Source organism: Moschus berezovskii, chromosome 6, assembly GCF_049115385.1.
Source record: "Moschus berezovskii isolate FMDL1 chromosome 6, NW_MosBer_1.0, whole genome shotgun sequence".
NCBI classification, from domain to species: domain Eukaryota; kingdom Metazoa; phylum Chordata; class Mammalia; order Artiodactyla; family Moschidae; genus Moschus; species Moschus berezovskii.
Genome location: NC_142465.1, coordinates 102,000,082 through 102,016,770, shown reverse-complemented (window position 1 = coordinate 102,016,770; position 16,689 = coordinate 102,000,082). Strand labels below are relative to the sequence as shown.

The following is a 16,689-nucleotide window of genomic DNA, read 5'->3' as shown; positions in this document are numbered from 1 at the left end:
ACTTGCTTTGCTATGAGTTATCTACAAGTTCAAGTTTATTTCTAAAGAGTTCTAAAATAGCCTAGCTGAAGCCAAAGGCACGTATCCCTGAAGGATCAGGTAATCTCAGAGGCACCAACATTCCATCGAAAAGGATGTTCATTGCAAAGTCTTTAAATTTTCTTTAAAATCAGAGTAATTCTAGCTGATGCATATTTTCAACGTGATTGCAATACATAGAATGGAATGTTATAAAGTCAGCTTGAATGAAATAAAGTTAGAGATATGCATTTTTACATCTTGCTTTTCTCTCATGATCACAATCACTACTTTGTAGGGGAAAATATGAAGCTTGAAAGAAAAACGTGAATAAAAGATACTTGCTTTTCAAAACTACAAATCAATAATTGAACAAGGAAGAGAATAAATGACTTCATTTAATTCTTATACTGACATTATGTTTATCATGTAGATTAAGATTAAAGAGAAATTTCCAGTGCTAAATATTAAAGATTACTATATTACCAATCACAACAACCTATTTGGATGAATTTTTAGGGTTTTCAATTTTGGTTGGATTTAAAAAGGGAAAGAACCAGGTCCAATAGTGTACCAGATATACATGTTATTGTGTCCTGAGGTAGTCCACTGGAATGAATTTAACACAGGTAAGCACATCTGTTCACTCAATAACAACCATGTCTAAACTTTTGTTTGTGTTATTTATTTAGAATTTTTATATTCTAAAATATAGCAATAAAATACTGTGCAATGTTGTCTCTGCCATGCTTTTTTAAAGTAGACTTAAATTTAAAAATTTATTTATTTCAGTTAGGCTGTGTGGCTTGTGGGATTGAACCTGTGCCCTAGGCAGGCAGTGAAGGCATGGAGTCCTAACCACTGGGCAGTCAGGGAATTCCCAATAGACTTTTTTTTCAGAAGCAGTTTTAATTTTACAGAAAAATTGAGTATAACATACAGATTTCCCATTCTCCCCCTTTCTTTCTCCCTCCCCTTGTTTCCCGTAGTATTAACATCTTGAATTAATGTGGTACATTTGTACTACTGATGAACTAATATTGACATATTATTATTTTCTAAGGACTTCCCTGGTGGCTCAGATGGTAAAGAATCTGCCTGCAATGCAGGAGACCTGAGTTCGATTCCTGCGTTGGGACTATCCCATGGAAAAGGAAATGGCAACCCACTCCAGTATTCTTGCCTGGAGAATTCCATGGACAAAGGAGTGGACTCTACCTTCTGAGCCACCAGGGAAGTCTCCTCTGTCTATGGAATTATTTTCTGAAGTCTACTGTTTATGATGTTCACACTTGTTCTTTCTGTTGTAAATTCTATGGATTTTGACAAATGTATAATAACATATAGCCATCATTACAGGGTCATAGAGTATTTATTGCTCCACTACTCTAAAAATCACCTATACTCCTATTCACCCCTCCTTCTTTCCACTGCTGTGCTTTTACTTTTCCTTTGGTAGTAATGGAAAGTATCGCTTCATAAAACATGTGTTACACATGTGTGAGTGCTTGTACTGGGTTGAAAGGTAAAATGTAATTCTGGTTGTGGATTGGGGTAAGAAAAAAGCTTGAAAAACACTAGCCTAGTGGGGTTCAGGAGGGGGAACTTATGTAAACCCGGGGCGAATTCATGTCAATGTATGGCAAAACCAACCAATATAATATTGTAAAATAATTTGCCTCCAATAAAAAATAAATTAATTACAAAAAAAAAAAAAAAAGAAAAACACTAGCCTTGTTAAATGAGTTCCTGCTTGCACTCTGACTTGAGGCTGGCTGTGAACTAGCTCTCTGGTCTTGGGCAAATGTCTTGATCTCAGGATGATTTCTGGCTTTTTGACTGGAGTGAGTTTGTGAATAGTGGTGCTGTTCAGAGAGTCCAGGAAGATGGAGGAAGGAAACGATTTGGGGGGATTAAAGAATCTGAACCAAAAGTTCCATTCTGGTTGTGTCGTCTGAGAAATCTGAATTACTTATGTGAAAACATCAAGCAAGTCGTTGGATCCATACATCTGGAGCTTATAGATTTATTTCTGCCTTTTTGTACTTTAAAAAATGTTTAACTTCCTGTTGGCATTGTAGATGTATATGGCAAACAGGTGGACTGGCTACCCCTCTCCATCCCTCATTTTCCAGCTTGCTTTCAGCTGCTGCAAGAATTGGGAAACACGTTCATTCATTTACTCATCCCACATTCATACACTAAGCTTTTGCTGGGAGCTGAGGGTACAGAAATGAACAGTATTGCTCTGCTCAGTATTCTGTAATAACCTAAATGGGAAAAATAATTTGAAAAAGAAGAGATACATGTGTTTATGTATAACCAAATCACTTTGCTGCACACCTGAAACTAACACAAATAGTAAATCAATTATGTTGCTGTTGTTTAGTCGCTAGGTTGTGCCTGACTCTTTTGCAACCCCATGGACTGTAGCCCGCCACGCTTTTCTGTCCACGGGATTTCCCAGTCAACAATACTGGAGTGAGTTGCCATTTTCTTCTTCGGGGACTCTTCCCTACCCGCTTCGAAGGATCAGGATCCAATGGGTAGAACCTGTGTCTCCTACACTGACAGGCAGATTCTTTACCATTGAGCCACCAGGGAAGCCCTACAAAAGGATAAATATAACTCACACTGATGCCTGTTATATAGGAAATCCTAACAGTTATCATCAAAAGGAAAAAATATTTTTCTATTTGTTTAATGTTCTTTCTTTCTTCCTGTCTTTTTTTTGTCACACCATGTGACTTTTGGGATGTTCCCCAACCAGGGACAGAACCCAGGCCCTGGCAGTGAAAGCCCAGAGTCCTAACCACCAGGGAACTCCCATTTAAAGTTGTTTCTATACAAGATGATGGGTGTTCACTAAACTTATTGTGGTAATGATTTAATGACATATGGAAGTCAAATCATTATACTGTACACCTTAAAGTTATACAGTGCTGTATGTCAATTATATCACATAAAACTGGAAGAAAAAGTCCCTATGTTGTAGACATTATTTAAGGAGGGATGATGGTCCTCTGTTAGTATTGGGGTCACAAGAACTTCTTTTATCTAACTTTTAATCAAGAGAGCGGGTAGACAAGGCTGCTGATTTGACAGGTGGCAAATAGGTTGCTGCTGGTTCTCTGTGCTGTTTCTAGAGCTATAAGCTCATGGAATTTGTTCATCTACACTCCAGGCAGCGGCTTATGCCCTAGAGACACAGGGATCATAGCACTGCCGCAGTGGCTGAGCTTCAGAATAAATGGTACAGGGAGGAGGGAGCATCCACCTCGTACACTCACTTGTAGAGTCACATTCTGCCTCATTACCTTTCTTGCCAGACAAGGGAAACAGACACTGAACTGAGAGTTCAGTGTATTTGGTCTTGGAGTTAAACTGCCTAAGTTCAAATTCTGGCTCTGTTGAGTATCATCTGTGTAGCCTAGAGCATGTTAATGAACCTCTCTGGGCTGCCCTAGTTTATCTGCCTGTGACTCCCTCATAGGATTGTGGGGTCTAATAAAAAAGGAATTCATGTAACAAGTTTGCATAGTGCCTGAAACACAGAGAATGCTTAATAAATGTTAGCGATCAGTAACTCTTATTTTTAAAAATTCAGCTGATCTACATTAATAAGACCGAGCATCTATTGTACACATACCCTTGTAGACTTAAAAAGTATTCACAACCTAAACGTTGAATTATGTTTTATTCGGCAGGAATTTTTAGGACTTCAAACCCAGGAGGTAGTATCTCAAGTAACCCTGAGAGAACTGCTCTGAGAAGGCAGAAGAGCCAGATTACACAAAAGTTTTGCAACAAAGGGCTGGTAGTCAAGAGAGTATTGTTAATTAAAAGGAAAATAAGGAATTTAGCATTGTTCTTTGTATGGGAAGATGCAAGAGTCTGGGCTCGCTAAAATCAAATTATTTGATATGCACCTCAGCTATCTGGGGCCAGCATCCTGTGTTTTCACATCCTGAGGGTCCTCAGGGCTCACTGTAGGGGGCGGCTGCAGTCTGCTGGCTACTAGATGGCAGGTATTCTTTTCCTTCCTGAGTTCCCCTAGGGCTCACTGGCTGATGACCATGACAGCCTTTGTTTACTGATATGGCAGGCAGTATTCCCTTTCTTGCCCTTACTCTATGGGGTGACTGGGGACTATAAATCACTGAGGAAGAGGGATGTAAATGGAGACCGTGTCAGTGATCAGTGTTACAGCTCAGTTTTATTTAGAAAATAAAGAAAAATACATCCTCGAGGCATGAGGGCATGCCGACCCAAGAGAAGACAGAGAGAGACCCCCGATCCTTTGGCTCCTCTTTTTATGTTTTTTCTCCTCCCCCTGGGCCTTCCCTATGTAAATTGGGCTAGCCAGGAGAGCTGTTTGTTCTACCTGAGGTCCTCACTCTGGTCCTCGGACCTTCCTTTGTTCTATTTTTGAGGGCTTTTCCCTTCCTTGTCTTTTAGCCACTGCCATTCTGAACTCCTTTGTCCTATTCTAACATATTCAAAGACTCTTGAACTGGGACTTGAGAGATGGGTAGAGGATGGATAGGGAGGTGGGGGGGGGTGGATTCTAGGTGTGGGAGGCAAGGTAAGCAAAGTCATGGAGCATAAAAGTGGGGGACATCGCAGGGGAACCAGCATATATTCTGGTTCTGCTAGAGAAGGGAACCCAGGAGAGAGGAAGAGGCAAGATGTGAGAAAAGGCTGTGTTTGAGCCAGCACATAAAATGACCTTTTGATCAAAGTCTGGGCTTCCCAGGTGGCTCCAGTTGGAAAGAACCTGCCTGCCAATGCAGGAGATATAAAAAACAGGTTCGATCCCTGGGTCAGGAAGATCCCCTGGAGGAAGGCATGACAACCCACTTCAGTATTCTTCCCTGGAGAATTCCATTGACAGTGGAGCCTGGCAGGCTACAATCTATGGGATCGGAGAGTCAGACATGACCAAAGCGACTGATAATTAACTCATTGCCAAGAAAAGGTGATTCAGATTTTACTCCATGTTTGATTATGAGATGACTCTACGCAGCCCACACCTTCAGTCTACCCTGGCCATTTTCCACCTTACATGGATTGGTTTCTGATTCTGCATGTGTAGATATTGCTTCAGTCTACCTTCTTATTCTAGAGAATTATGGTTGTTATAGAAACCAAATACTTTAAAGGAAAACCGAGAGGCTGTCAAGGATATAAATTTGAAGGCAAACCTATGGCATTCAACCAAATAAATACCCATCTGTGCGGCATGCTATGAAGCTTTAATTACAGTGCTCAAGATCAAAGTTACATTACTCAAGAGTGGAGAAGCCAAATGTAAATGAAGGAGGTCTTAAAAAGGTGATGACCCTGAGCTCAGCCAAGTGTTGCACGGTACAGACAATCACCCGATGGCCCCTAAGTATTTGTGTAAGCAGGAGAGTGTGGAACTATGTTGTGGTATCTATAGGACAAAGTTTATTGGGTGTGATCACAAAACATACAAGGATAATTTTTTTTCTTGAGCGATGTTTTATTTTTTTAATCAATATTTTTTATTGAAGTATAGTTGATTTACAGAAATGTTAATTTCTGCTGTACAGCAAAGTTATTCATTTATACATATGTATGTGTGTGTGTATGTGTTAGTCGCTCAGTTGTGTCTGACTCTTTGCAACCCCGTGGACCACAGCCCACCAGGCTCCTCCATCCATGGAATTCTCCAGGCAGGAACACTGGAGTGGGTTGCCAGTTCCTTCTCCAACATATATATGTATATATATGTAAATGTATACTTTAAAAAAATATTCATCTCCATTATGGTTTATCATAGGATATTGAATATAGTTCTCTGTGTTATACATTAGGACTTTGTTGTTTATTCACTGTATAGCTTGTATCTGTTAACCTCAAACTTCCCACTCCATGCCTCCCTCAACCTTCTCCTTGGCAACTACCAGTCTGTTCTGTTAGCAATTGTTTGTTTCATAGATAGGCTCATTTGTGTCATATTTTATATGACATATGTAAGTGATACCATATGGTATTTGTCTTTCTCTTTTTGATTTACTTCACTTAGTACGATAATCTCTAGTTACACCCATGTTGGTGCAAATGGCATTATTTCATTTTTTATGGCTGAGTAATATTCCACACACATCACATCTTTTTTTAAATACAAGTTTTGGAGTTTTTAGAAAATAATTTTATTTATTTTTGGCTGTGCTGGTTCTTCATTGTTGTACAAGCTTTTTTCCTAGTTGTGGTGAGTGGGGGCTGCTCTTTAGTTGTGGTCCTTGGTCTTCTCATTGCAGTGGCTTCTCTTGCTGTGGAGCACAAGCTCTCGCATGTGAGGGCTTCAGTCGCTGCGGCACATGGGCTCAGTAGTTGTGTCTTCTGGGCTTCAGAGCACTGGCTCAATAGTTGTGGCTCACGGACTTAGCTGCTCCACAGCATGTGGGGATGCTTCATGGACTGGGGATCAAACCCGTGTCTCTTGCACTGGCAGGATTCTTTACCACTGAGCCACCAAGGAAGCCTTACCACATCTTGTTTATCCATTCATCTATTGATGGACATTTAGGCTGTTTCTGTGTTTTAGCTTTTGTAAACAGTGCTGCAATGAACATCAGTTCAGTTCAGTTCAGTCGCTCAGTGGTGTCCGACTCTCCGCGACCCCATGAATCACAGCACGCCAGGCCTCCCTGTCCATCACCAACTCCCTGAGTTCACTCAAACTCATGTCCACAGAGTCGGTGATGCCATCCATCCATCTCATTCTCTGTCGTCCCCTTCTCCTCCCGCCCCCAACCCTTCCCAGCATCAGAGTCTTTTCCAGTGAGTCAACTCGTCGCATGAGGTGGCCAAAGTATTGCAGTTTCAGCTCCAGCATCAGTCCTTCCAATGAACACCCAGGATCGATCTCCCTTAGAATGGACTGGTTGGATCTCCTGGCGGTACAAGGGACTCTCAAGAGTCTTCTCCAACACCACAGTTCAAAAGCATCAATTCTTCGGCGATCAGCTTTCTTCACAGTCCAACTCTCACATCCATACATGACCATGGGAAAGACCATTGCCTTGACTAGGTGGACCTTTGTTGGCAAAGTAATGTCTCTGCTTTTTAATATATTATCAAGGTTGGTCATAACTTTCCTTCCAAGGAGTAAGCGTCTTTTAATTTCATGGGAACATAGGGGCTTTTAAATTTTAGTTGTGTCTGGATATATGCCAAGGAGAGGGACTGCTGGATCATATGATAATTCTATTTTTAGCTTTCCGAGCAACCTCCTTACTGTTCTCCATGGTGGGTGCACAAACTTACATTCCCACCAACAGTGTAGGAGGGTTCCCTTTTCTCCACACCCTCTCCAGCCTTTGTTATTTATAGACTTTTTAATGATGGCCATTCTGACCTGTGTGAGGTGGTGCCTCATTGTAGTTTTGACTTGCATTTCTCTAATAATTAGTGACGTTGGACATCTTCTCATGTGCCTATTGGCCATCTGTATTTCTTCTTTGCAGAAATGTCTATAGGTCTTCCATCCATTTTTTGATTGGGTTGTTTGTTCTTTGTTGTTGAGTTGCATATAAGAATATTAATGGCGTGGGAAGAGGGTTTGTGGTGGAATGCAGAGCATCCTTGTATGTGCAGCTCCAGAGAGCCTGCAGCCTTAAGGCTGTGAACCCGAGCATTACATCTAGAGCACGGTTTGAATATTTGCTAATATCTCTACTGTCTACTGTTTTCCAGCTTAATCATACAACAATCTAAATCTAAAATATTGGTCATATGTTCTACTCCAGGCCTAGTAAGAGGAGGAGAGGGATGAGCAAGGTCTTCTCATCAACCTCTATTTTGGGAAATATGTAGACAAGAAAGTGGGCTGAAGTTGGGAAAAAAGATTGCTTTACGAGTCCATAGGTTGACAATCAGCCACCATGGTCTCTGTCCTGTTTTTCACTATTTAATCCAAAATGAAGATACACAACCTATTAATATTTCCTTGGTCCCTGTCCCTATCTTTTCTTAATGCACTATTTGACGCCATCCCATTACCTGTGTCCTCACCATGGGACAGGAGACTGAAAGTCCTCCCTTCATCATCTGATGATCCTCCACTGTTTGGGATTTTTGAGGATAGAAGAGAAAGTGACTAAACAACAACAAGATTTATTTCAGCTGTTTTAAGTCAAAGATCTTTATTTTTGGTTTCTTTTTAAAGAAAGCTCTTCTAAGAATTACATATGAAAGATCATGCGTAAATCACACTTCTTCGTGGATTAACAAAAATACAGTTTTCATGATTTTCAAAAATCTGTTTTTAGGGGACCAAGAGAGCTGAAAAAATACTGCTGGGTTTTTCTGGCCGACCACTGAATTGTCTATAAGTCAATTAGAAGGACGCATGTGTACTGTGGTACATTATTTCCCACCAAGAGAAACAGAGCCTCAGCATCTGGACCGTGCTTATCTCAGGAAATTGGCAGTGACTGGCTCTGGAGGGAAGTTGGTTCTGCTGGAGCAGCACGGGGGCACTGGTTCCTCCCAGGGGAAGTGGGCACAGATGCAGACACCCGTGGAGCTCAGGTTCACCAATGGCTCATTCACTGCTCTTCACCAGCCAGACCTCGTTGCGACGTCCGTAGGGCTTCATGGGAGGGTCATATCCAGTGCAGAAGTAGAAGTCTGTCTGGTATGTGGCTGTGCCCTCCAGGGCGGAGCGCAGCTGAGCGGCTTGAGCAGCGTAATCAGCTGCCTTAGCATAACCACCAAACTGCCTGGGGACACAGAGCAAGTTGCAGGTTAAGAAAGGGCAGAGTCTCGGAGAGAGGGGGGATTTTTTTCCAAAAAAGTCACTCATTGCTCTTATTTACAACAAGCAGGCTATAATGGTCAGATTTCACATCTGCCCCTTCCTACTGGGGTGGACTGAAGCTCACTGAGCCTCAGAGCATCCTATGTAAAATTTGGGTGCATGAGTGCTAAGTCACTTTAGTCATGTCCAACTCTCTGCAACCCCATGGACTGTAGCCTGTCAGGATCCTCTGTCCATTGGATTTCCCAGCAAGAATACTGGAGTGGTTGCTATTTCTTCCTCCAGGGGATCTTCCAGACCCAGGGATTGAACCTGAGTCTCTTATGTCTCCTGCATTGGCAGGCATGTTCTTTACCACTAGTGCCACCCGAGAACCCAAAATTGGGGTATGTTTCCTTTTCCTTCCAATTAATTATGAACATTAACTACAATCACGGGTATAAAAAAACTAATGTGGAACCTGAAACACAGTACCATCGGCCCTCTGTATTGGTGGGTTTTGGGTCTGCAGACTCAATCAAATATTTCCCCTGAAAATATTTAGGGGGAAAAAAAAAAAACCTTCCAGAAAGTTTCAAAAAGCAGAACTTTCAATTTGCCACCTGCCACCAACTATTTGATGGCTCAGTGGTAAAGAATCCCCCTGCAGTGCAGGAGACTCAGGAGACAAGGGTTTGATCCCTGGGCCGGGAAGATCCCCTGGAGGAGGAAGTGGCAATCCACTCCAGTACTCTTGCCTGGAGAATCCCATGGACAGAGGAGCCTGGTGGGCTACAGTCTGTCCACAGGTTCACAAAGAGTCAGACACGATTGAGTGACTGACCACAATGACGCACATCAACTACTTACACAGCATCTACAGTGATAGGTATTAGAAGTAATCTAGAGATGATTTAAAGTATACAGAAGGGTTATATGCCATTTTATATAAGGGACTCGAGCATCCTTGGATTTTGGTAATGGCAGGGTTCCTGGAACCAGTACTGTACTAAAGGCGAGCTTCCCTTCCCTTCCTGAAACTTCCCCAAGAGATGGGAGGCCAACTTTTCTCAAGGCCAAGTCTTCATGGTTTTCTCTAGCTCCCTCTGCTGCCCCAGCTGCCTCTGTGTCTCCAGCTGGGATGGGGGTGGGGGGAGAGGTGGAGGGGATAGGGGAGGAACAGAGTTGTTAGGGTGGAGATGGAGCACTGTTTCTCACACATCCCAGCTAGGACAAGTAGCAGCTTTGTTAAAACACGGAGCAGCCAAAGACAGGGACCTGAGGAAACCCGGGCAGGGCCCCAAGGCAAGCTTGAAGCACGCGCCAAGAAGTCACTTGTAATACATTCCTGCATGCATGCATGCTAAGTTGCTCAGTCATGTCTGACTCTTTGCGACCTCATGGACTGTAGCCCACCAGGCTCCTCTGTCGATGGGATTCTCCAGGCAAGAATACTGGAGTGGGTTGCCATACTCTCCTCTAGGGGATCTTTCTGACATCCGTGTCTTTTATGTCTCTTGCATTGGCAGGTGGGTTCTTTACCACGAGCGTCACCTGGGAAGCCCAATAAATCCTTGTGTGTGTGTGTGTGAGTTGCTCAGTCATGTCTGGTTCTTTGCGACTCCATGGACTGTAGCCCACCAGGCTCCTCTGTCTACAGAATTTCCCAGGCAAGCATACTGAAGCAGGTTGCCATTTCCTACTCCAGGGCATCTTCCCAACCCAGGGATCGAACCTGGGTCTCCTGCATTGCAGGCAGATTCTTTGCCATCTCAGCTACGAGGGAAGATTCAGCGAACCCCTTCTCCTGCTCAAATGAGGAAAGCCTTCTTTTTCTAGTAAGTAAAGAGAAATTTCCTAAATTTTCAGGCATTTCTCTTGACAGCGGAAGCTGGAGACAGAGAAACAATAAAGCTCATCTTTTCAGGACTATGACTCTCTCCTTACATCATTGCCTCTGCTCCGAAAATTCATCCTGTGACCTCCCCTAAATATACCACTCTAAATCTGGACTGCACTAAAATCTTTATTAGAGTCAAGGACATCCCCGTTTCTAATGAGCTTTATGACTCAAAGGTCTGAATCCACACCAAGCCAAGATTCGGCCAAATGCATTATTTTTAGTGGGGTTCTCTGACTCACGCTTTGCTCTTTTATGGGCGGTTAGTCAGGTTTGCTAAGCATTCAGCACGTACATCACAGGGCTATTGATCTGCAAATACCCAGGATTTCATTTTGAAGGAGCTGGTTATTCCAGTGTCTAGATAACAGCTACAGAACACAAGGCCGAGACCAATTTGGGAGACGTGATGGTTAGTTCTTCAAGTCTATGCAAGAAAGAGTAAGGCTGACGGAGAAAGGTGAGTTCTAGCTTCACCAAGGCTCCAGTGAGATAAAACTGGATGAGGAGACAGAGGGTAAATATTAAGGAGGTACTGGTTTGGCAATAAAAGCCTGTAAGATGCCGGGCTTATTTTCAAAGAATGTCTAGAGAGTGAGAAGAACCTGTCTGCAACCAATCAAATGCTGAATGGGGAGGGGGCAGGAATTTAGTGCCTCTGCAGTCCCCTCTCACATACTGATACTGAGCTGTTTTCTATGAAAATGGATGATGTTGGCTCTTTAAGCTACTGGTTTCTAGAAACATCCAAAGCAGTGGTTGGTCCTCAACCTTCTTCATTCATCAGCTGGAGGCAAAATGGATAGTTGTGGGCTCACATCTTAGCTCTGCAACTGTCTGTCTAGCTCCTGGTCTCGGGCAAGTTTTTTAATGTCTCTAGCCTTCTGGTCCTTCATCTGCTCAGTAGGGATGAGGGTGTCAATCTCAGAAGACTGTTGTGAAGATGACAGAGGAGAAGACCCTGCAAACGACTCATCACAGAGGAAACTCTCAGCAAACAGCAGGTATGGTTGTCATTGTACTTTATAGTCTGCTCAGAACAGCTGTGCAATACCCTGGCTCCCAAAGTGAAGGACAGGATGGCAATTGAAAGTGAGATCCAGAACCCAGGGCCTAATAATGAAGACCTGGCTCAAACGACAATCTCATTTTCTCAGTGAGGCTGCCTCTCAAAATGCTTTTTATCGTCTAATGGCACTCCCCTTCCCCGTCCTCCCTGTTTCTTCCTTCCTTCTTTCCTATCCTTTTCTTTATTCAGCACTTCTCACCTTCTAACATATTGAATACTATATACTTTATTCTAACATGCTATATAAATTATTCATTGTTTACGGCCTGAGTTCCATGGTAGGGAGACTCACGCCCCACGAGGGCAGTGATCCTGGTCACTCTTTGTCCACCAGCATATTCTGACCTAACACACATATTAGACCCCTTGGCTAAATGAAAAATTTTGCGATAAACAATCAAAGTTGCTGTCTTTAGGCTGATAGGCCTAAAGATGAGGGCACTGAATCTGTTGGCCTCCATATTCACTAACTCGTAGAATAAAATCTGAAACACCTACTAAGGACATAGTGGTGGGAATTCAAAGGAAGTGGACTGACTAGGGCCACGCTGAAGGTCATGCTAAGGACTCTGAGCCTGACCTTAGATACAAAGATGGACTCAGGAAGGGGTTTTAAAGTTAAAGGACTAGGTACTTCCCCAATGGTCCAGTGGTTAAGAATTATGCTTCCACTGCAGGGACATGGGTTCGACCCCTGGTCAGTGAACTAAGCTCCTTCATGCCACAACATGTGGTACCCCCCCCCCCAAAAGGTTAAGGGACTGCCATTATCAGACTGTAGTTTGAAGAGACCCCTCTGGAGGTGGTAGAGGGATGGGGAAGGGAGACATGGAGGCTAGGAACAGCCAAATGTGAGACAATGAAAGCCTGGACAAAGGCAAGTCTGGGAGGTGAGTTGGATGGTAGGGAGGTCAGGGCGAGGGATGGGGTGGGGAGAAGGGAGGATTCTTGAGGGCTTCCAGTTAAGTCTCTGAATGGAAATGGATGCCACCAACCAGAAGAGGGATTCTGAAGAGTCCCTTTGGAGAGGAGGGGTGGGTGGGTTCATCGTCTGGTTTGGGACATGTTGAGAAGGTGTCTCTTATGAATGAACCACATTCATGCAACAGTCACTGTGCCCCTAAGTGTGTGGAGGGCATTGCGAAATCTCAGCCTCTGGAAAGAACTGGAGTCAGAGAAACAACTGGGGAAAAAGATGGGTCCAGTGACAGACACCTGGGCGTCACCCGTGAGTGAGTGCTGGCTGTGGTCATGGCCAAGAGGCAGACAAGGCCAGGTGGTGAGCAAACAGGAGCGCTGTTCTCAGGAATCCTAGTCCCCAGGTGGTGGGAGGAGGATGAGGACTCAGAAAAGGCCACTGAGAAGGAGCCGTCTGAGTCCAGGGAGACCCAGCAGAGTGATGTGGAGAACGTCATCACTCAGGGATTCTTTCATTCATTATTGGAATAAAACCCTTGACTCTTGATATTTATTCCCAGGCTGACTGAGATGCTCATAACGAGGATGAAAATTTCCCTATTGCTTCATCAAGGAAACAAACAAAGCTGGGTGAGCTGCAGAAAGATCCATGTGTGTTCCCTGCCTTCAGTCTAACCACCCCTCCCAAACCTCCATCACAGAACCACACAAGTAAGCCAGGACACCAAACCCTTCCAGGCCCAGAGCCCTAAGATGTGAAGGAGGCCCAGCTTTGGTTGCCTCACTCCTCAGAGCTCAGCTTTCACACTGCACTTGGAAGATAACCATGTGGTGCCCCATTCTCCAAGTCCACGGGCATGTTTGCACCTGTTGAGGAATGCTCATAAGCTCTTTGAGCTCCTCAAAAGAAATAAATGAGAATGGTATACATTAGACTGTATACAAGTCTGTTAACAAGAGTCTAACTCTCCATCTTCAAAGCTGTTTACCTCCAGGGCTGTCTTTTTTATCTTACTCAATGTCAGAGTTCAATATTCCCGAGAATTTGGTTGCCATGGGAACTGAGAAAGAAAACACCCACCCTGGATTCCAGAAATACAAAAGGAACTGACTCAAAGGTCTGGAAGAGTTGGGGTAGAGGGGGATAATGAAGGCGGGCTAGCAGATGGAAGCTTTGGTCCAAAGTTCAAAAAAATGATCAAATGTTATCTTTCAGGGAGTGCAGTGAGGAAGAGGAGAAATGGAATGACTCTGAGCCTGACCATTCGGCGTGGTCTAGAACTTTCACAATCTACAGGTCAGCACAGATTTGCCGAGAGGCTCCTGTGCTAGGCAAGAGAAGCCTAAGACAAAGAGCTGATAATTCCATGTCAATGGGAAAGAAGCGTAACACCATATGGCATTCCACTTAATCTGACGGAACCTGGCTTAACAAGTTGAGCATCACTGAGCAAGAAACACACGCTTGACGACAGAGAGCCGTAAAGATGATGAGGAAGTCTTTCTGCCCTGGCAACGACCAACTGTAGTGGTCAGGACAGAAACATAAAAATTATGCAGGGCAGGAGAAAAGATTAGAATGGAGGTACATACAGAACACTCGCGGGGCAAGGAACAAGGAATGATTGGTTCTGACTTAGAACGTGAAGGGGAGGAGGCTAAGGAGGATGTGACATCAAGCTGTTACTGCTGAAGCATCTCTTGTGTTGCTGGCAATGAACAGGACCAAAATTCCTGCCTCACAGAGCTGCCAATGAGCAGAGACTGGGGAGGGGCTGAAACCCAGAGCTGCCAATGAGCAGAGACTGGGGAGGGGCTGAGACCCAGAGCTGCCAATGAGCAGAGACTGAGGAGGGGCTGAGACCCAGAGCTGCCAATGAGAAGAGACTGGGGAGGGGCTGAGACACAGAGTTGCCAATGAGCAGAGACTGGGGAGGGGCTGAGCGGCGCTGGTGAGTGAGTGAAGGTCTGGTCGTGGATGTTGTATGTGTGTGTTTAAGTGGGCTTTGGGAGGTGGGGATGGGATGCTCTGAGGCCAGGGGGAACCCTGGAGTGGGGCTGTGTTGTAGAGGACAGCATATGCCTCGACAAGGCTCTTTATTCGGCAGGATTCACTGCCTGGTGGAAACATGGGGGACCCAACCCAAAGCCTACCCCTCTCCCGTCTGGTTTTACTACTACCCTGGGCTTGATCCCAACCTCGGGGTGTGCCTCAGGCAGAGGCAGGCGAGGCCCACAACCAGAGTCGAACAGAAGGGGGCGGTAATGCCACTGTGGTCCTTAGCTTTAGGGCTGGAGGAGACAAAGGGACAAGTCAGAAGGGGCAGAAGAAGTGGAAGAACTAGAAATGCTCAAGAGGCCTTGCAACAGTTCAGGCAAGAGATGATGAAGACCGTGGTCATAAGGATGGAGGGGAATGCACAGCAGCGGTGACGACTCGGCCAGGAACTGATATGGAAGACAGAGGAGTCAAGATGGATCTGGACGGGATGGGGAGGATTGAGGGGACCTCTAGGAAGGCAGAACACAGAACACAGTGGGAGGGAATCTGAGTTCCATTAGGGCATGTGGATTGGCGGACTTCCCAGGTGGCACTAGTGGTAAAGAACCCGGCTGCCAATGCAGGAGAAGTAAGAGACACAGGTTCGAGCCCGTGGAGGAGAGCATGGCAACCCACTCCAGTATTCTTGTCTGGAGAATCAATGGACAGAAGAGCCTGGTGGGCTATAGTCCTTTGGGTTGAAAAGAGTCAGAAGCGACTGAAGCAACTGAGCACAGCACACATAGCACAGAGGAGGTTTACTTGGCGATACCTCCCAGGGAACTCGGGACAAAAGGCAGCAGCGCTGGCCCTGCTGCTTTGGGTTCATCCACCTGGAAATGGATGACTGAAGCCCCTTGTAAGCACCAGTTTGTAAAAGACCAGAGGAACAGCTGTTAACTCTTAATTCCTCATAGACTTCTATTCATTTAAAAAGCATTTGCTTTTTAATACATACTACTAATCAATGGACATCACAAGGTCACAAAGCAGGAAGGCTGAGTTAAGGATGCACTGTGTATTTGAAGGGTTTCTTGGGTGGCACTAGTGGTATAGAACCCGCCTGCCCAATGCAGGAGCTGAAGGAGACGCAGGTTCGATCCTTCCCGTGAGGAGGGCATGGCAATCCACTTCAGTATTTTTGCCTGGAGAAACCCATGGACAGAGGAGCCTGGCAGGCTAGTTCACAGGGTCGCAAAGAATCTGATATGACTGAAGTGAGTTGGCACCCATGTGTATTTGAAACGGTACTTGTGCCTTCAGCTATATCATTAACTGCCTTCCACAGAAAGGTACTTTTAAATGCACACTTGACTATGCAGTGACACCAAGTGGCGAGTGGAGGAATGATCAGATACTAAAAGCATCAAAGATGAAGTCAAAGTGTTAGTTGCTCTGCCGTGTCCAACTCTTTGCGACCCCATGGACTGTAGCCTGCCAGGTTCCTCTGTCCATAGAATTTTCCAGGCAAAAATACTGCAGTGGGGTGCCATTCCCTTCTTCAGGATATCTTCCTGACCCAGGGACTGAAATCCAAGAAAGCCTATCAGAGATATTAAACAGCTATGCTAGACACTCTCCTCTGTTTAGGAGAAGAGAGATGCTCCTTTAAATTGCAGTAAGGGAAACTTCCACAGACCTGGCTTGAAAATTACCTTTTAAAGAGTCCCTTTTCCACCATAGGGTAGCAGGGTTCCTTGGTGAAATGGCTAATTTCAGCTCTAGAGCAAGAAACATTTAGATGTGCTTAAAATATCTTGTCCTACCAATAACCAAGGAAGCTACTGGAGATTACCAGAGTCATGTCAAAAGGACCAACCAACCAACTGACCAAGGCCAGTGAAAAGGCTCTCACTGGCCAAAGATGGGACAATCTGAGCATCAATGAGAATAATAACTGCAAAGAATTGAAACACATTAATTATGTTTGAATTCATATATTTATATTGATACTCAGAAAACAGAGATCAATA

At 44.5% G+C, this 16,689-nt stretch overlaps 1 protein-coding gene across 1 annotated transcript in view; it reads right to left on the bottom strand.

Annotated features, from left to right (window-relative positions):
- Positions 1-8,173: 8,173 nt before the first annotated feature.
- Positions 8,174-16,689, bottom strand: part of HEBP1 (heme binding protein 1) — a 33,137-nt gene continuing 24,621 nt past the window's right edge. Inside the window, exon 4 of the mRNA XM_055395994.2 lies at positions 8,174-8,771. Within this exon, the coding sequence (XP_055251969.1) occupies positions 8,594-8,771 (178 nt within the window). The 3' untranslated portion in view covers positions 8,174-8,593. The remainder of the gene's footprint in view (positions 8,772-16,689) is intronic.